At 42.7% G+C, this 19,909-nt stretch overlaps 1 protein-coding gene across 4 annotated transcripts in view; it reads left to right on the top strand.

The window, feature by feature from the left end:
* Positions 1-14,827, top strand: part of AHCYL1 (adenosylhomocysteinase like 1) — a 40,179-nt gene extending 25,352 nt beyond the window's left edge. For 3 of the 4 annotated variants that reach the window (XM_035717709.2, XM_025417308.2, XM_025417310.3), the window contains exons 3-17: positions 2,099-2,242; positions 3,244-3,344; positions 3,964-4,066; positions 5,861-5,955; positions 6,530-6,636; positions 7,479-7,595; positions 7,857-7,920; positions 8,715-8,803; positions 9,166-9,236; positions 9,602-9,696; positions 9,785-9,883; positions 10,297-10,365; positions 10,995-11,073; positions 12,218-12,338; positions 12,829-14,827. In XM_035717709.2, the coding sequence (XP_035573602.2) occupies positions 2,099-2,242; positions 3,244-3,344; positions 3,964-4,066; positions 5,861-5,955; positions 6,530-6,636; positions 7,479-7,595; positions 7,857-7,920; positions 8,715-8,803; positions 9,166-9,236; positions 9,602-9,696; positions 9,785-9,883; positions 10,297-10,365; positions 10,995-11,073; positions 12,218-12,338; positions 12,829-12,835 (1,361 nt within the window). In that variant the 3' untranslated portion in view covers positions 12,836-14,827. Of the gene's footprint in view, positions 1-2,098; positions 2,243-3,243; positions 3,345-3,963; positions 4,067-5,860; positions 5,956-6,529; positions 6,637-7,478; positions 7,596-7,856; positions 7,921-8,714; positions 8,804-9,165; positions 9,237-9,601; positions 9,697-9,784; positions 9,884-10,296; positions 10,366-10,994; positions 11,074-12,217; positions 12,343-12,828 lie in introns of those variants that run through there. The other variant, XM_025417309.2, reaches the window with a different exon arrangement.
* The last annotated feature ends 5,082 nt before the right edge of the window (positions 14,828-19,909 follow it).

Raw genomic sequence — 19,909 nt, 5'->3', positions numbered from 1 at the left:
CTTGAAAAAGAGGTGTACTTTGGAAGCATAATTTCTCACTTTGTTGTTTAAGATATACACCACCACCTATCCTTTTCTTTCTTGGCTCCAAGACTGTTTAAGTGGTGACAATAAGAAGGAATATTTTGGCTCCTTTTATTCACTAGGTCATCCTTTATGTTGAAGTGTCCTCTTCTGTTCACCTCTGGAGTAGGAAAGGTTCAACTACTATAATGTGACTCCAGCTTGGTTTCTTTTTAGCTCTCCTCTCCTATCTTAACATAGGCTTTTTTTTTTTTTTTTTTAAGATTTTATTTATTTATTCATGAGAGACACAGAGAAAGACAGAGGGAGAAGCAGGCTCCATGCAGGGATCCCGATGTGGGACTTGATCCCGGGACTCCGGGATCAGGCCCTGGGCTGAAGGCAGACGTTCAACTGCTGAGCCACCCAGACATCCTTTTTTTTTTTTTTTTTAAATTTTGCCCTTCTCAACTTCAAAGTGAGTACTACTAGAAAGTTAATGTGGAAAAAAAGGATGTAGAATTTAGGATTTGAGTACTAGAGGAATAGACACTGGAAGATCCACAGGGGCCACTGATCTAACCTCCCCCCATTGTTCAAGTGAGGAAACATTGTTAAGAGATTAAGAGGCTTGCCCAAGGTCCTAGATTGCTGTTAGTTTTAGCAGAGATTTGCTGTCTCAGTAAGTGGCTTTGCCAGAATACTGTTTGTACAGTGTTATTAACATTAAGGACTGGGCTTGAGGGGAAAGGAATGTAAAAACAACAAGTAAATGCATTTTAAAAAAAAGTGTCCTTTGCTCTGTGCCACTGATAACCCAGGGTAGATAAGATAGGCAAATAAGAGTAAATGGTGGTCTACAGGGTTAAGTATTGAAATAAATGAATATCCAGAGTCCCTGTGGGCATGTGTGCAAGAAAAGGTTCCCAAATATATTGGCTGTCATAAATGTGTCATGGAGTGACAGATACCAGAGTGGGGGTGATAAGCAGGCTGACTATAGCTAAAAGTGAATTGTGAAAAGCTGTTATAAGAGGAAGAAGGAAGGAGTGAGGGAAGAAAGCTTTAGTGAAGTCCTCAAAGATTTTGATGTCTGTGTATTAACAGGAGCCTATCAGAGCTTTTTTAAAAAAGCTTTGTGATCTAGTTAAATTGTCCCCATGGGAAAGAAACCTTGGAGAGTATTTGTGTTGGCTCTTAGTGTGAGGAAGACAGCCAGGGAGACCTGATGCACGGGTAGAGACAGATCAAGAAATACTTGTCGATTCAGAGAGGAAGGAAGTGATTTGAGAGTCTCAGGGACTGATGATTATACGTCCTCCTGCATATGTCTAAAAGGACATTTTCAGCCTTTATATGAAGCTGCTTTTTTTACAGTTGAACATATTGAGTGATCTCAGGACTGGCAGAGCCAGAGCTACTCACCCACCTTTCAATTCGTTTCTTTCCATCTCTATTCCTTCAGCACAACCTTGTGTAAAATCCCTTGCAAGATTCTCTTAGCACTATCGTCCATATTAGTGGTTCTCAGAGTGTGTGGTCTTCAGAACAGCATCAACAGCACCTGGAGACTTGTTAGAAATGCTAGTTTTGGGGTCCCACCTGAGACCTACTGAGTGGGACTCTCTGGCGGTGGGGCCTGGCCATTTGCATTTTAACAGACCTTCCACATGATTCTGATGAATGCTTTAAATGCTTAAGTTTGAGAACAGGTATTCTCCAGAAATGGTGTTCCTTCCATGCCCTAAAGTATTCTTCCATTTTGGCCATGTCTGGTTCCAGTCCAGGTTGGGACCAAGCACCCTTGTTACCTGGGATCCCTCAAGGCAGTGCAGGAGTGGGATCAGTAGCTTCCCATTACAGGCACTGATGGCACAGCATCATCAGGGTGGATGAAGGGGCCCCAACACTGAAAGATCCACAACAATTTCATTCATCTGTTAGACTCTGAAGTAGTAGAGCTGAGCGTGATATAAAAGGCAACTCCAATTCTGAGTTTGCTTAACTTAAATGAGAGTCTTTTGGGGGAGGGCGGTTTGTGGAGTTGGGGCCATTGAGGTTTTTCTATCCTTGTTTCTTTCTCTCCTGGCTCTAGCTGCATCATACACAGATAGCTCTGATGATGAGGTTTCCCCCCGAGAGAAACAGCAAACCAACTCCAAGGGCAGCAGCAATTTCTGTGTGAAGAACATCAAGCAGGCAGAATTTGGACGCCGGGAGATTGAGATTGCAGAGCAAGGTAAAGAAAGGGAGAGGGTGGGGGCCAGAATCAACCCACTTGTTGCTAGTCATCAGGATCCACAGACAACTTCACACTTGAAAGCTAACTTGAAAGTCACCTTGGACAATTCAGTATTCTAGACTCTTGTATGAGCAGATCTCTGTGTGTGCAGCTCGAGCCTCAGGGTACTTGTTCTTGGTCTCCTTGCTTCCTGTTCTCTGCACGTAGTGATTACACAAAATAGTTTCTGTTTTCCTCCCCCATGACACCATATTCGGAGAGCTCCTTATAGAGTTAGTGAGTCCCAGACCACTATGTGGTGGTTAGTTCTGCAGGATCCTACCATAGCTGCCAACCTCAGGGACCCACATTTCCCAGAAGCAGAAAATGTGGGAGGGTTTTCAGCTAAGGATGTGGTGACCTAGGGTCTCGCTGGTCTTTGGTCCCAAGCACCCTCTGCTGGAGCAAGAGTAAAAGTGACTGGCAGTTAAATCTTGATTTCCCCACCCTCTCTACTCCAAACAAGGTCTCTTTACTCTTGTGGCTTTCACACTGAAGGTATGCTGTGTACTGGGAGGAAGTACAGAAACCCAACAGACCAGCACAATGGGGTTAGGCAGCAAGTGCTCTTCTGCTGAGGGTGAAGTCTCCCTTCCTGGTTTGATGATTATATATAGGAGACCATTAGCCAATGCCATAACCACTTCCCTCTCCTCCCAAGTGAATGATGAGACTTCCCCTCCATTTTGACGAGATTTGAGAATTTACTTCATTCTCCATTCAGTCCTCTGTGTAGAAATCTAAAACGGTGGAGGAAGCAAGAAATTTCCAAGCGGTTGGATGGCAACTCCCCAACTGTCTGTCTGCTGTTGAAGCTGCCAGTCATGGAAATTTGCTTAGAGTTTTTCATCCGAATCTTTGATATCTCTACAGATGCAGACCACCCCTAGATGTTGCTGGGGCAGGAATTGATAATATTGCTAGTGCAGACCTAGCTCAAATCCTCTGTTCTTTCACAGACATGTCTGCTCTGATTTCACTCAGGAAACGTGCTCAGGGGGAGAAGCCCTTGGCTGGTGCTAAAATAGTGGGCTGTACACACATCACAGCCCAGACAGCGGTGAGTTTGTGGGGAGGAAAAAGAGGGACTTCTGATGAGGGGGAAGAAAGAAACTTTTTTTTACTTGCTTTTCCTTCCCTAGCTATCCAATTTCCAAATGCTTACGACTATTATGTGGGACCCCCTGTTACCCAGTAATGGGGTTTTCTACTCTGTGTGCACAGGTATAACCTATGTTTAACAAACTTGACTCAAGGAAATCTAGATCTGCAAAAATGTAATTGACTATCATGAAAATGTTCAGACTTTAGGACACATCTGTTGGGTAAAGTTAGATACCAGTATTCTGGGGATCCCTGGGTGGCGCAGCGGTTTGGCGCCCGCCTTTGGTCCAAGGCACGATCCTGGAGACCTGGGATCGAATACCACGTCGGGCTTCCGGTGCATGGAGCCTGCTTCTCCCTCTGCCTATGTCTCTGCCTCTCTTTCTCTCTCTGTGTGACTAGAATAAAAAAAAAAAAAAAAAAAAAAGATACCAGTATTCTATTTCACTGGCCCCACATTGTGACTTCCAGCGCACCACTGGTCGCTACAGAGTTGCTGGGTCTTGTCCTCTTACATGTGCGCTTCTGTCTGGCCCTCCTCTTTCTCACCCTGTCTTCCTCTGTTATCTACGTAGGTGTTGATTGAGACACTCTGTGCCCTGGGGGCTCAGTGCCGCTGGTCTGCTTGCAACATCTACTCTACTCAGAATGAAGTGGCTGCGGCACTGGCTGAGGCTGGTAAGTTTAGCTTGTTTTCACCAACTCTGCCTCAGAATAATTATCTAAGTAGATTATTTTTTTAAATATTTTATTTATTTATTCATGAGAGACAGAAAGAGAGAGAGAGAGAGAGAGAGAGAGAGGGGGCAGAGACACAGGCAGAGGGAGAAGCAGGCTCCACACAGGGAGCCTGATGCGGGACTCGATCCTGGGACTCCAAGATCATGCTCTGGGCTGAAGGCAGGCACTAAACCGCTGAGCCACCCAGGGATCCCCTAAGTAGATTATATACATACCAAAATTGTCTTCGGGGATCCCTGGGTGGCTCAGTGGTTGAGCGTCTGCCTTCAGTCCAGGGTGTGATCCTGGAGTCCTGGGATCGAGTCCCACGTCGGGCTCCCTTCATGGGGCCTGTTTCTCCCTCTGCCTATGTCTCTGCCTCTCTCTGTGTCTCTCATGAATGAATAAATAAAAATTTCTAAAAAAAAAAAAAAAAATTGTCTTCATGGTTATATGTACGTCTAAGGGCTATAAAACCTAGAGGGTAATAAGAATATCACCAGGAAGAAAATGGGTAATAAACTGAAGGTCCATATCCCTGATGAAATATATGGCCATTAAAAATGACCTTTGAAAAGAATCTTAATTACGTGGGAGATGCTAATTCTAATGGTTAAGTGAACAAGGAAGAGTATCAGACTATATGAGGTACATGAGTTCAGCTGGTCTTTTTTTCACCAAAGGCTCATCACTTTTGAGGGACCACAAGTAAGAAGTGCCTTCTGTATTAGCAGTTTGGTTAGATAAGGTGGTGGTCAATACTGCACTGAAAATATATGGACCGCTTGTAAGTTCAGTTTAGCTTACAATTTTTATTGTAAAAATGTTCATAAGAAAATCACCATGAAGTTTCTTGAAGGACTTATCATCTCCCTGGGATCCTCAGAGAGCAACTGTATAACTTTTATTTTTCTTGTTGTTCTTTTCTGGTGCTCATTGCAGAAAATGTAGGGGTTTTCAAAATAATAATAATCCTACACAGGAATAATATTTTTTAAAAGATTTTATTTATTTATTTATGAAAGACACAGAGAGAGAGGCAGGGACCCAGGCAGAGGGAGAAGCAGGCTCTTCACAGGGAGTCGGATGAGGGACTTGATCCTGGACCCCGGGATCACGACCTGAGCTGAAGGCAGACACTCAACCACTGAGCCACCCAGGGATCCCCACAGGGATAATATTTGATGCATTTTTCCTTTTTTCTCTTCATGTTTTACAGAGATGAGATAAATCTCTGTATACTTTTATAACATTTTCAGAAGTAGTTTTCCATTTCACTGAAAACTTTTTGAAAGCATCATTTATAATAATCATATGGCCACGTGATTTTACTTCACCGTTTTACTCATGTTGAACATTTAGGTTTCAAGATTCTTAGTAATATAAATAATGTTCTAATGAGCAACTTTATTTTAATTCCCATTTCCTTTTATCTCCTTAGGTTAGAGTTCCAAGTATAAAATTGGCCAAAGAGGGCAGCCCGGGTGGCTCAGTGGTTTAGCGCCGCCTTCAGCCCAGGGCCTGATCCTGGAGACCCAGGATCGAGTCCCATGTCGGGCTCCCTGCATGGAGCCTGCTTCTCCCTCTGCCTGTGTCCCTCTCTCCCTCTCTCTCTCTCTCTCTCTCATGAATAAATAAAATCTTTAAAAAAAAAATAAAATTGGCCAAAGAGAATCACATTTTAGGGTTCCAAAAATGTCTTAAATTTGTTATTGATTGGAGAAATCAGCTGATTTGTTTCCATCCCTACAGGAGTTGCAGTGTTTGCTTGGAAGGGCGAGTCTGAAGATGACTTCTGGTGGTGTATTGACCGCTGTGTGAACATGGATGGTTGGCAAGCTAACATGGTAATGATGTATATTCATCCTACAATTTGACCATAGATTTGTTTCCTTTTTTCCCTCAAAGCATGGTTCCCTAAATATGTTTTGGTTGTGTTCTAATACACTTAACTTTGTTGCCAAAGTGTTGAACTTGATACCTATTCAGAATGGGTCTGAATACTGAATGGAAAGGTGGGGGAAGGGTAAGACGAAAGTGAACAGGTTGGCTCAAACACAGCAGAGTGAAATAGAAGTAATGTGGTACCTCTTTGCAGTGGAATTCTGGTTTCTTTCCTTCCTGCCCCAGCTCTCCTTTTGCATTCCACAGAGCCATAGATTACAAGACTCTAGACTAAAACGAGTCTGTGATTAGCCTAATACTCTTCACTATAGTCAAGAACAAACTTAGGAATCCTTTTAACCATTCTACACCAACAAATTTGACTGTGTTTCCATTGTCTAAACCTGCTCTAAGGAGATCTGAGGAGTGCTCTTCCAAAACATACAGGGCTCTCTTATTAGTACAGAAAGTGGGTTCAAAGTTCCCCCCAGCTCTAGCAGCCTGAATGCCCATAGAAGTCTTCTGGCTGTTCTATAGATCCTGGATGATGGGGGAGACTTAACCCACTGGGTTTATAAGAAGTATCCAAACGTGTTTAAGAAGATCCGAGGCATTGTGGAAGAGAGCGTGACTGGTGTTCACAGGTAACAGATTCTGGAGTAGCTGCCCTTGGGTCCTTGCCTCAGCAAACTCTCCTGGTCTCCATTAGGCCCGAGGGCTGTGTTTCAGACTTATAACTAAATGGGAGGATCTTCATTAGATAAAACTCCATTTTTACTTCTGAAGAATCCAGGAGATCCTAAAAGGAAGTGACCTCAGGCTCTAGTTCACACATTTTTCTTTCCCACTTATTCCACTGTGAGTCTCAACCAGTGTTGGGAGGTGTAGGGAATGGATATATCTGGAAAAACTGTATTCAATATGTATTATAATTTTATATTTGAAATACGAAAAAAAATCCTATTGTAAAACTATACTTATACCCACTACAAAAAGTAAAATTTGGCAAAATATTCTTGGCTTGTTGGAAAACCTCAAAGATATATCTCCGAAAAAGTGTTTCTCAGTTGGGGGCACATTGCACATGCTTGCACACGCACACATAGGGAACCAAAGCAGAGTCACTGATAATCTTTGTTTATCAGAAGTAGGCATGTTTTTGTTTAATTGAGAAAATGCTGGTCTAAGGAAATACTTCCCCTTTTATGGAAGAGAAGTGAATTTCTTCAGTTGAAAGGGGTTTTTTTTTTTTTTTTTTTTTTTTTTTTTTCCCTTCCAAGAAAAAGGGCGGGGGCAAAAGGGGAGAGAAAATGAAAAGAGGTGAGGGATGACAAGGAAATGCTCTTCTTTACTAATATCCTTGGGCAGTAAATACAGCTTGGGAGGTCAGCATGGCACTCGAAGAGAATTAGGCAGACTTTGTCATGTATTATGTTTTACCAGCTAACTTTGGTTTGTTTGTTTTTGTGGCTTCTTCTCCCTTTAGGCTGTATCAGCTCTCCAAAGCTGGGAAGCTCTGTGTTCCGGCCATGAATGTTAATGACTCTGTTACCAAACAGAAGTTTGATAACTTGTACTGCTGCCGAGAGTCCATTTTGGATGGGTAGGTTGAAATGTAGAGATATTCAAACTTAGAGGGGACAGGTTTGGGTTGGGTTGCAGTGTTAGTCTGATACCACTCCAGTCTTGTCCCGTGGTCTTCCTTTGGCATTAAAGGTTTGTTAGAGGGGTCCATTTCATTCCATGCCCAGCCAGCTTCCAGCTGGAGTTCTCCTGGGGCATTGCCTCACGCTTTTACTTTTGTGCAAAGGGACTGTGTTTGGGCTAATAATGTTTAAGTTGAGCCCTTATCTGTTTTCCACAGCCTGAAGAGGACCACAGATGTGATGTTTGGTGGGAAACAAGTGGTGGTGTGTGGCTATGGTGAGGTAAATAGTTGGGCCTCAGTGTGTCTTTTCATAGACTTACTAGAAATGTTGAGTGAAGGAGATTTGTGCCATCAGTGTGGTCACTGATATGGGGTTAAAATATACTTTGAGATAGTTATTGCAATAGCAAAAGTGCTTTATTCAGACTTATCAATACAGACATATAGATCAACTGAATTTTCAGATCTCACCACACTGTTTTATGGATTGGCATGTTGGCATCATCCGCCCCTCCCCCCATGATAAGTTACCTTTTATGAGACTTACTTTAAGTGAATATGTAGCATTTTAGCTGCACAAGTGACCTGGTATTGGGAGTGAAGGGTGGGATGCGAAAGTGGTATATAGATGATTCTCTCTAAACTAGAGTAGGTAAAGGAGATTTTATTGTCATCCATGACCCATGGAGTCTCTTGAGCTACTGGGCTATCCTGAGTTAGATGCATCTCAAAGGAGAGTTAATTAGGTTTTTCTGGAATAAGCTATGAGAGGTTACAATTGCTCTTCCTTGGTCTTGCTTTCCTAATGGTAACACTTATTTTATCTCCAGATTTCTTTTACTATCCCAAGCCCCGCCCTTGATATAAAATATGAATGTCCACTAAGTCCCCTTTCTAAGGGTCACAGCATAACCTGGATCTGTTTATGCTCTGCTATTTGGAGCATCCCTGCCAGGGCTCACTAGATAATTGGTGATTTCAGGGAGGTTATTCCCACCTCTCAAAGGGCCTACCTGCCCCAGTACCCATGCCTTAATGGACCTGACACCCCTACTTCTTTCTTATGCCATGCAGGTAGGAAAGGGCTGCTGTGCTGCTCTCAAGGCCCTTGGAGCAATTGTCTACATCACAGAAATTGACCCAATCTGTGCTCTGCAGGCTTGGTAAGAACAGAGTGGTAATACCATTAGATTCATCCCTGGTACTTTGTTGTTTCTGAGAGTTATTGATTATATTAACCATTCCTTGCAGAAATCTCTCAAAGGAAGAGAAAACTAGGAGGATGGCTCTGTTCCCTCCATTTTAACCCCAGGGCACTCCTAGAGCTTCCTGGCATTTTCCCTTCCTGAACAGAATCTCAGGGAATATGAAGAGGCCAGTGTGAAGTTTAGCACAGCTTGTCCCTTAGCCTTGTGAGGTGCACTGGACCTGACTTCAGAAGGGAATTTAGCAGTCTCATTTTGTGACCAGCTTCTATCCCACTGCCCCCTTGCTTTGCTCATCGTGTTCCTTCCTTTTCTTCCAGCATGGATGGGTTCAGGGTGGTAAAGCTAAATGAAGTCATCCGGCAAGTTGATGTCGTAATAACTTGCACGGGTAAGTATCAGTGCTTTAGTGTATGTGGAGGATTGGCCACTCTGAGGCCAAATCTTGAATGTGGTCTGCCTTTCACATAAAGTAGGTGAGACCTGGGCTCAGTGTAAAAGTCTCAGAACCAGAATAAGCTTTCAGAACCTTAACATGTTTTCCAGACCTAAGAGCCTTTTTCCCTGATGGCTATTTATACTGTTTAATCCTCAAACCAAATTACTGAGTCTACAGAGCTGTCACACAGTGTACACTTTCTTACAAAGGATACATGCCCTTGAATGCAGCAGACTTCTTTCCCATGCTCTAACTGGAAGCCAGTTGGTACCTTTGTTCCCCAGCATCTTTCTTTGGCTACTCTCCTTTACTCTTAGGAAATAAGAATGTAGTGACACGGGAGCATTTGGACCGCATGAAAAACAGTTGTATCGTATGCAATATGGGCCACTCCAACACGGAAATTGATGTGGTAAGGTTTCTCTCATTCATTTACTGCAAGGGCTCTTCTCCCTCTCTTCCATTATGACCACAAGTCAACTGTGCTGTCTTCCTTTCAGACCAGCCTGCGCACTCCAGAGCTGACATGGGAGCGAGTACGTTCTCAGGTGGACCACGTCATCTGGCCAGATGGCAAACGCGTCGTCCTCCTGGCAGAGGTACACACGCAGGAGGGCTTTGGCAGTGTAGCACCAGCAGTGTAATTAGATCCATGGCAGAGTCAGGGAGATGGGGAAAAAAGTATTAGGTCCCTGTCTCCCTCAACTCTGTCTTTGGATAGTGATATTTCTTAAATTTTTTGGTCCTTAAGATAGAACCACTCAAGAGGAAAAAAAAAAAAAAACAAACTACCTTTTACCATGTAACATACTGTTTCCTGACCACAGCGGATTCTTCAGCTTTTCATATTCAGATGGACTTACAGAAAAATAAGATAAAACCTAGAGTCCCAATCTGGAACTGTAATTCTTTCTCTACCAACTGACTGCTGTCCTGCATTTGCTTAACTTGTATGACACTGGAATCTGAGAGGGGGAGCACAATTCATCCCAGGCCTCTCTTACCTTTTCAGGGTCGTCTGCTCAATCTGAGCTGCTCCACAGTTCCCACCTTTGTCCTGTCCATCACAGCTACAACACAGGTACGTGACCCAATGCCGCCTTCTCCCACCCTGAGATTAATGGAACTGGGCCTGGGTCACAGTTCAATGAGTGTGTGCCCTGCTATGTTCTTTTCAACCTGTTTCAGGTCACAGGTGGTCAAGATAAGCTTGCTTTTTTTTTTTTTTTTTTTTTTAAGTTTTATTTATTTATTCACGAGAGACAGAGAGGCAGAAACATTGGCAGAGGGAGAAGCAGGCTCCCTGTGGGGAGCCAGATGTGGGACTCAATCCCAGGACCCCGGGATCATGCCCTGAGCCGAAGGAAGACACTCAAGCATTGAGCCACCCAGGTGCCCCACAATAGGCTTTCTCAAGTATAGAAGAGTCATCAGGCAGGCAGTCAGTGTTTGTGTCCTTTTGAGATGGCTATGTTAGTTGAGAATGTAGTGTTGCAGTTTAGTTGTATTTAGTCTGTTTTATTAGGAACCAAACAAAGACAGCAGATCCTCTTACGATGCATGGTGGTGTTTATTGCAGGGCAAGTCCTGAGTAGTACTACCATGGTATATCACTGTAGTACTTACCCCAAGACCCTGTTATATCTAGTTTTATTTTCATGTCCCTAAGAAGTGTTTTTGTGTCTTCTGACCCTCTTTTTCCCAATCTAGGCTTTGGCACTGATAGAACTCTATAATGCACCTGAGGGACGATACAAACAAGATGTATACCTGCTTCCTAAGAAAATGGGTGAGTGAGAAACAGTAGGAACCTGTATTGATTCCCCAGACTTTTGCATGGTTTAGTAAAATGATTATCATTGAAATTATTGGATTTAGAGTCAGAGTTCTAATCCACATCCTAGCATTTCATGGTTTCTGAACCTCAGGACAAGCTCTAATCTCCACAAGCTTCAGTTTCTTGAACTTCAGTTTCTTTATCAATAAAGTAAGAATGATATTTATATACACTGCAAAATTATAGTAAGAATTAACAGCTAATGAGTAAAAGTGCTTAGCACAATGGTTTAGGGTAGGTGCTCTTATTCTAAGTAGCCTCATGGAGTTCAGCAAACTTCCCACCACCAGTGACTACAGCCTGCAACCAAGATGAAAGAAACAGAAACAAATCTTGGTTTTATCATCCATCCTCTGTAAATATGCAACCTCCTGATACTCCAGGAGACAGCTGTGTTGTGTTCATGTGGCATAATACATCATCTCTGATTCTTTCCCTTCTTGAATAGTGGTACCCACCTCCCATCTATGATTGGTCAGCCCCGACCCCTTAATTAATTAGCTGAAAGACTTCTCCCTCTCATCTCCTCCAGTGGCTTTCCTCATATTTTTTTTTTCCTTTAATTCATATTTATAAAAGTAAAGCCTGGGAAGTTTATCTATGGAAGAATAATAAATTTGCACCAGCTGCCTTAGAAATCCATGATCCTAAGATTTGAGGCCTTTATGGATGTTATTCTAAATAAACCTTAATTTGACACAGAGGTCTTTTGAACTGCTGGTATCTATTTTGTTTCATAGTTTGATTGTAATTCAGTTAAGGAAGTTGTTGCAGGAAGGTGAGAGTATTACATAGCATGTTTACCTTGGGTAAAGCCAAAAACTTTGCCAGAGAAGGATGAGGAGGTAAGAGTCCACCCCATTTTGTCACGCTGACAAATGGCTTTCTTAAATGCATTCTGGATGTACAGAGAAAAGTTCCTGCCAGAAAGGCAACTTTGAGGGTTCTTTAAGCAAATACTTTGAGTTACAGATACTTTCAGAGTTACTCTATTCCTGTCCTCTTCAAAGAGCTTCGGATGAAAACAGGAGGAGGTTATGCCCTGGGAGGTAGATTAAAGTAAGAGTCTGCTCCCCTGCCACTGTGTTCTTCCTAGATGAGTACGTTGCCAGCTTGCACCTGCCATCATTTGATGCCCACCTGACAGAGCTGACAGATGACCAAGCAAAGTATCTGGGACTCAACAAAAATGGGCCATTCAAACCCAATTATTACAGGTAACTTGGGGAAAACAAGTGAGAAGCTCTTTTACCTAATATTAAACCAAGCATGCTAGCCAGCTTTCATAAGTGCCGTGGCTGATTTGAAGAGTATGAGAACTCTGCTCCAGACTAACAAGGTAGGCAGAGAAGTTGTAGTAGATGTTAGAGGAGTAAGGGTTTTCTAGAATTTTGAAGCTTGGGCCTCACCTCCAGAGATTGTAATACAGTTGGTCTAGCATGGGGCCTGGTGTTATTTTTTTAAAAGCTCCCTAGATAGTCAGGGTTGAAAGCCACTGGCTTATATTATCAGGGAGCAGGAAATGAAACCAGAGATGGCATTGTCAGAAGCCCTGTGGAAGCACAGGGAAGAAGAATCCATGGGGAATGGCTGTAGGGATCCCCAGCCGGGACCAGGGAGGGACCCTGGGGAGTGTCCTCTCTTTCTGATTTTTCCCTTGGCTCTCTCATGAGCCAAGTGCTAACCAACCAGTCTCTTTCTTTACAGATACTAATGGACCATATTATCAAGGACCAGTCCACATGAACCACACGACTCTTAAATCTTTTTTAAGATAACTTTTATTTTCTTCTTATTCCTTTCCTGTTGATTTTTTTCTATAATAATTTCATTTTTGTTTTTTTCATCTCATTGTCCCAAGTTCTGCAGACCACACAGGAACTTGCTTCATGGCTCTTTAGATGAAACTGAGGTTCAAGGTTCCTCACCCTAGTCACTAAAGAAGGATTTTACTCTCCCGGCCCAGAAAGGTGATTCTTTCTTTCCCATTTCTGGAGACTTTAGTCTTAATTGGGTACCTTATTAAGAGGAAGTGCTAAGGTACCTTCTGTGTTGAACAATCTGCAATGTCTAAATTGCCTTAAAAGAGCCCATTTCTTAGCTGCTGAAATCAGTGCTCTTTCACTTCATCAGAGGAGCAGGGATGGTACCCACCAGCCAGGTAGGTTAGATGTTAGGTGACGCACGTTCATTTCCCCAGGTGTTCCAAGGCCTGTTTCCTGTGTGAAGGTGGTGTGTCTGGTTCAGAGATGAGTATTGTTCAGATCCAGTTGGTCCACTTGGATTTAGTACAGCCCTTCCTCCACCCCCACCAGACCTTCTCGTTTTTCAGGTCTTTAACCAGACTGCAGTCTATTAAGTTGAATTTTGTCCCCTAGCATCAATTTCCATCGTACAAAAAAAGAAAAAAAAAGTAAGAAAAATGTTTAGCGTTAACACTGAGGAACTGCTGGGTGATTAGTTGTTCACCAGTTTCTCCTTTGAACCTTCGGAGCTGAGCGTGCAGAGTTGAGTCTGCAGAATGCTGGCCTCCACCTCTGCGAAGTCCCTCTGTCTCTAGCCCGTAGTCTTATAGCATCAGTGAACTGGGGCCCCATACAGCTTGTGCTGAAGGCGAATTTCTTGAGCCATCGCTCAGCCTGAAACGCTGAGCTCTGTCTTTAGGATTTATCCTTTAAGAGTAAATTTCTGGTCAGCTGTGCTTCTGCAACCTAAAATATTTAAAAGGAGGTAGATGTGGATGGGAGAAGGATAAATTGGGCCAGGGTGAGGGAAACGTAGTTCCGTGTAACTGGTCCGGGACTTGAGGCCCCTGCATAACGTTAGTGTTGCAGAAGTGGTGATCGACGCATGTCACAAAAAGTTTATGAACCAAGATCTTAAAGAGCAGTTTGTGCACAGAGAGGGTAATCAGTGTGTCCTGGCTCATGCTCAGAAAGAATCCCTCGAGAGGCCCTCAGAGATTGGAGAGGTGTATTCCCATGCCATGCACCCGGCTTACCAGCATCTCTGCATGGTCCGATGAGCTTTATGCTCATGAGCTTTATATAATTATCCAGGATTCAAAACCTTCAACTTGTTCTAGCTGATGATCCTTCCAAGTTGGGTCAGGCATTAGTGCTAGGTACGAACAATGTTCATTTCTCTGTTGCCATTGATCAGAGACAGACATTAAAAACAGTCATATAAGAAAGGAAAGCTTTCACTCTGCAGCCTTCTAGCAGAGTTTTGCCAAAACGTTTTTCCTTTTCCTCTCCTGGTTCTCCACTACCCAGGCCCTTCCCACTCCTTTTCAGTGTGACCATGCTTTCTTCTCTGTAGATGTTAACGGCCCAAGCCCTTTTTCCCAGGGCATTGAACCAGCCAATCAGAACACCCCATCCTTGAGGGGCAGTAACCTGGCCAATAGTGGTATCCATCGCATCAGCTCTGCTGGAGGCAAGGGGCCTAGGTCCTGCTGCCCTGTGGCCTGCCCCCTGCTCCCAATCTTTTATTGTGTCCATAGGAATAATAGGTAAGGGCTCCATCTCTGTCAAGCCATGTAACAAAGGACACTGTGGGAAAATCTCTGGCATCAGAGGGAGCGTGTGGAGAGCAACTCGGGAGGAACAAGTTTATTTTGTATTGAATGATTTTTAATGAATGCAATATTAATCCTTGCAGATGAGCAATAATCATTAAAGTCAATTAAAATGATAAGACCTTATTGGGATTGTGTGTCATTCTTGTTTAGACTTGTCATTAGAACTTCTTTTCTGGGGTGGGATGGGTCAGAGGCCAGTCAGCAGTCTCTAACAGAGATTAGCTGAGGACCTAATATGGAGAGGAGCAAGCTGGATGCAAAGTTCTTTGGGAATATCTTAAGTTGTGTTTGCCTGCTCTGTGCCAAAGCACTTGCATTTGAAACTCCTTCAAGAGTCAAATCTGCAAGGTGCCTGACTGGCTTGGTCGGTGGAGCATGCAATTCTTGATCTCGGGGTTGTGAGTTCGAGCTCTATGTTGGATGTGGCCAGGACTTAATAATAAAATCTCAAAAAAAAAGAAATGTTCAAATTTCAGGGCTCCTCGCTTGCATCGCCCCCCTTCTAGACCTATACCTAATTCTTTTCCTTAAAAAATGTCTTTAAGGCATCTGGTTGGCTCAGTTAAGTGGCTGACTCTTGGTTTCAGCTCAGGTCATGATCTCAGGGTCATGAGATCGAGCCCTGTGTCAGGCTCCATGTTTAGCTGGAAGTCTGCTTGGAACTAACTCTCCCTCTGCCCCTGCCCCTCTCCCCTGCTCACTTGTTCTCTCTCTCTCTAATCTTTTCTTTAAAAAAAGAATGTCTCCAAAATTAGGAAAGCATTAGCCCATCTCACACCTTTATCCAACTTTGGGAGTTGTGTCTATGTCTTCTGATGTAACAATGTACCTATTAATACTCAAAAGTATTTTAAATTGGTCCCAGACAATGTTGACGGTGTCTATGCAGACTGGTAAAATTAGTATTTTTAATTCTGGGAGGCTTTATCCATGCACATAAATCCAAATTTAAGATAAACTTCAAATTGCCTAATTAGAGATTTAAACTTCTAACTACCCTGTGAGTCTCTTCGGTAACTTTTGAGATTATAAAAAGTTGCCTATTATGGTGGGAAAATATCTTGAAGTTAAATATTTGAATACAAAGTATTTAAATGAACTGTTGACCTTGTAGTTTCATAAAATTGATTCCTCGTTGTTTTTTGTTTTGTTTTGTTTGTGCCAAGGTCTGTTTTAGATACTTGAGACATATATCAGTGAGAATCCGATTTCTTCCTTTGTGAAGTTTACATAAAATTCCAACAAGTCTCAGATTCCTCTTCCCCTTTTTCCTTTACCCACAATTCTGCAATTCAGTAGAGCAGAGCAAGCTAGGCATCCACATGGATTGGTAGGTTGGTATGTGGATGTGGAGCTGGGGGTAGGCCCCGTGCAGAGAGTCCATGTAAGTGGGATGAGGAGGGCAATGGGGTTGGATAAGAACAGGAACTTGATCAAATACGCAAAAATATTAAGGATAATGGAAGAGAAGGTGTTACAAATCGGAAAGGGGGAGAAGACCAGAATGAACTCTGGTGTTGTGTCTGAATAGGAGGTATTGCTGTGAATTCATGAATTTCAACATAAAGAAATACAGGAGCCTATATTCCATCCCCTAGCCCTGTCTACTAAATGAGGCTTGCAGCAGTCTCCTTCCGCCAGAGCAGTCACGCATCTACCATCCAGATTCAGGGACAACGTTCTCCACTTAAAGGAGTCAGGACTGTTTGAAGAAAGGGCTGATTACATGGCTGGGCGGGAAAAGTAAAAGATGAGCCAGAAAGAAAGGAAGTAGTCCAAAAGTGATGGGGGCATGTCAAAAGAACACAGAAGCTAGCTTTAAAGGGACTTCATAAAAATAATAATAATAAAGGGACTTCATGCTGGGCAAACCTGAGACAATCTGACATAAAAATAATGGCTTCTAAACCATTAAATAGAATAGGAAACTATGAGTTTATACTGATATGAATGAATGAATGAATGGTTAAATAAGGAATTGGCTATGTATACAGTTTCCAAGTACTTCCCCGTAAAATATTAAGTGCAATGGCAAAAGAGTATCTTAAAATGGAGAGGTTGGCAGACCGCCTTAACAGGATGAAAATCAGTAATAAGATTCTATATCCTCCACCCCTGGGATGCAGAGAACACAGCATGCCTTCTGCGATATTCCTGCCAAAGATGCAAAACCCAAATGTAATCATGAGGAAACAACAGACAAATAATCGTTTTACAAAATTACTGGCCTATAGTCGGTCTTCACAAGTGCCAAGGTCACCAAAGTCAAAGAATGACCAAAGAACTGCAGAGACTAATACAACTAAATGAACTGAACTGGATCGTTTTGCTGTAAACATTACTGGGACAACTGGTGAAACCTGAAAGGAGGCAAGGACTAGGTGGTGGGAACATCAGTGTTAATTTTTTCTGAAGTTGATGGCTACAGTGTGTGTGTTTTTTTTTTTTAATTTTTTATTTATTTACGATAGTCACACAGAGAGAGAGAGAGAGAGAGGCAGAGACATAGGCAGAGGGAGAAGCAGGCTCCATGCACCGGGAGCCCGACGTGGGATTCGATCCCTGGTCTCCAGGATCGCGCCCTGGGCCAAAGGCAGGCGCCAAACCGCTGTGCCACCCAGGGATCCCTACAGTGTGGTTCTGTAGGGTGTCCTTGCCTGGAGGAAATCAATACCCAAGTATTAGGGGGTAATGGGTCATCAGGTCAATGACTCCCTCTCAGATGGACTAGGAAAAGATTATTTGTAACATACTTGCTACTTTTTTGAAAGCTTTATTGTAAAATTGAATTTTAATGAGAAATCAAAGACCAAAAAAAAAAAAATTCAGACTTTAGTTTCATCAACTGAGAAAAAAATTTAAATCTTTTTGCTCTATTTAGGAACATTTTAGGGCGGCCAAGGTGGCTCAGCAGTTTAGCGCCACCTTTGGCCCAGGGCCTGATCCTGGAGACCCAGGATTGAGTTCTACATCGGGCTCCCTCGGTGGAGCCTGCTTCTACCTCTGCCTGTGTTTTTGGCCCCCGCCCCCCATGAATAAATAAAATCTTTTTTAAAAAAAAAAATAACATTTTAGACCAGATAATAAAGGTAAAGCCTCCTGGGTTAGCAAAGAAAAAGAAAAACACAAAAACAGTATTTTACCTGCCCACACAAAACCATATTTCACTGACAAGTCCCAATGAAAGTAGTAACAAAGACCTGGATGGCTCAACCAAAAGGTGGGGAGTGTGGGTGCAGCAAGGTGCAACCACTCCAGAATGCTCCCTGAACAAAGTCTTAGCTGCCAAACAACTTCTGAATGTGGGAAATTCCAGAGAAATATGTGAATCTTGAAAGAATGGAGAACAAGAATTTACATTAGTACTTAACTTGCTAACCAGGTGCAGAACTCTGGGTCAGAGCAGGGGTCCATAAGTGATAGCCTTCCCATGAGCCAAATCTGGCCCACAGCTCACAAGCTAAAGAATGGTTTTCACTTTATTTTATTTTATTTTTTTTAAGATTTTATTTACTCACCCAACAGAGAAAGAGCCAGAGAGCACAAGCAGGGGGAACAACAGAGGGAGAAGGAGAAGCAGACTTTCCCACTGAGGAAGGAGCTGGACATTGGGGTCCATCCTACGACTCCGGGATCATGACCTCGAGCCAAAGGCAGATGCTTAACTGACTGAGCCACCCAGGCGCCCCTGGTTTTCATATTTAAAAGAAATTTTTTAAATTGTGAATAATATTTTGTGACACTTGAAAATTACATGAAGTTCAATTTCAGTGCCCATGAATGAAGTTTTTTTTTTTTTTTTTTTTTTAAGATTTTATTTATTTATTCATGAGAGACACACAGAGGCAGAGACACAGGCAGAGGGAGAAGCAGGCTCCATGCAGGGAGCCCGATATGGGACTCTATCCGGGGACTCCAGGATCACACCCTGGGCTGAAGGCAGGCACTAAACCGTTGAGCCACCCAGGGATCCCCACCATGAATGAAGTTGTATACACAGCCACACTTACTCGTTTGTATGTCTATGACTATTTTCATGCCACAATGTCAGAGTTGAGTAGTTGCAACCAAATAGCCCACAAAGTGCAAAACATTTACTGGCCTTTTATGGAAAGTTTGCTGATGGCAGGCATACAGGTTGTTAGGTATAAAAGGAAAGATGTGTTGAAAGGCATTTCATTTGCATTCTGTTAGGTAAGAAGAGAGCAGAAGCTGAGAGAATGAAAGCATTGGAAAGTAAAGGGTATTGAGTAGAGTATTATTCTAGTGTAGGTAGCAGATGCTAAATCCATCTGCATCCTGGCCAGGTTCCCTCTGGTACTAGGAAATCTCAGCAAACTGATAACTTAAAAATTAGTTGGGGGGATCCCTGGGTGGCGCAGCGGTTTGGCGCCTGCCTTTGGCCCAGGGCGCGATCCTGGAGACTCGGGATCGAATCCCACGTCGGGCTCCCGGTGCATGGAGCCTGCTTCTCCCTCCGCCTGTGTCTCTGCCTCTCTCTCTCTCACTGTGTGCCTATCATAAAAAAAAAAAAAAAAAAATTAGTTGGGGAAGATAATTTGTGATTCCAATCTAGAGTATGTGACTGAGTAATCAATTAAGACTTAGTAATCAGTTTTAAATTGCCATCGATTCTATACATATGGTATTGGAAACTATATATACACCATCAGAACTTTTTATTTGAGAGCACTATCAGAACTTTTAATAGTATTATTTTGTTTGCATTTGGTTTGGTGATAATTGAAATACTCCAAAAAGGAAATTGAATATATTAAATATATAAGTGCAATAGTAAATGTTTAAAGGAGTTTAAGTTATGAATTGGATATTCAGACCTCCCTTAATTAAAAGTAATTAACATTTGCTAGATTTATAAATATAACATCTAGAAGCCAAACTTTAAAAAGCTTAAGTAATGTTTTTATTACTTTAGTAAATTGAATATTAATCATTTGGACTGAAGTGATGTCTTCTCTACCCATACAGCAGCCCTTGAAGACATTTAAAAATGTCCTCTAAAAAGAATTCTTCTGAACTGTGGGCCAGAAGATACAAGTCTCTGATGGTGGGACATTTCCCCTCCTCCTGCCCTCCTGTGGCGTGGTTCTCCACTGCAACCACCAGAGGGCGAGTTTTCCCACATTGTCTTATAACGTGAGAAATGTGTTGTCATATAGGGTCTCCTGCCAACAAATGATAATA

This window comes from Canis lupus, chromosome 6 (assembly GCF_003254725.2).
Source record: "Canis lupus dingo isolate Sandy chromosome 6, ASM325472v2, whole genome shotgun sequence".
Lineage (NCBI taxonomy): Eukaryota > Metazoa > Chordata > Mammalia > Carnivora > Canidae > Canis > Canis lupus.
This window is presented reverse-complemented; position numbering and strand designations above follow the sequence as displayed.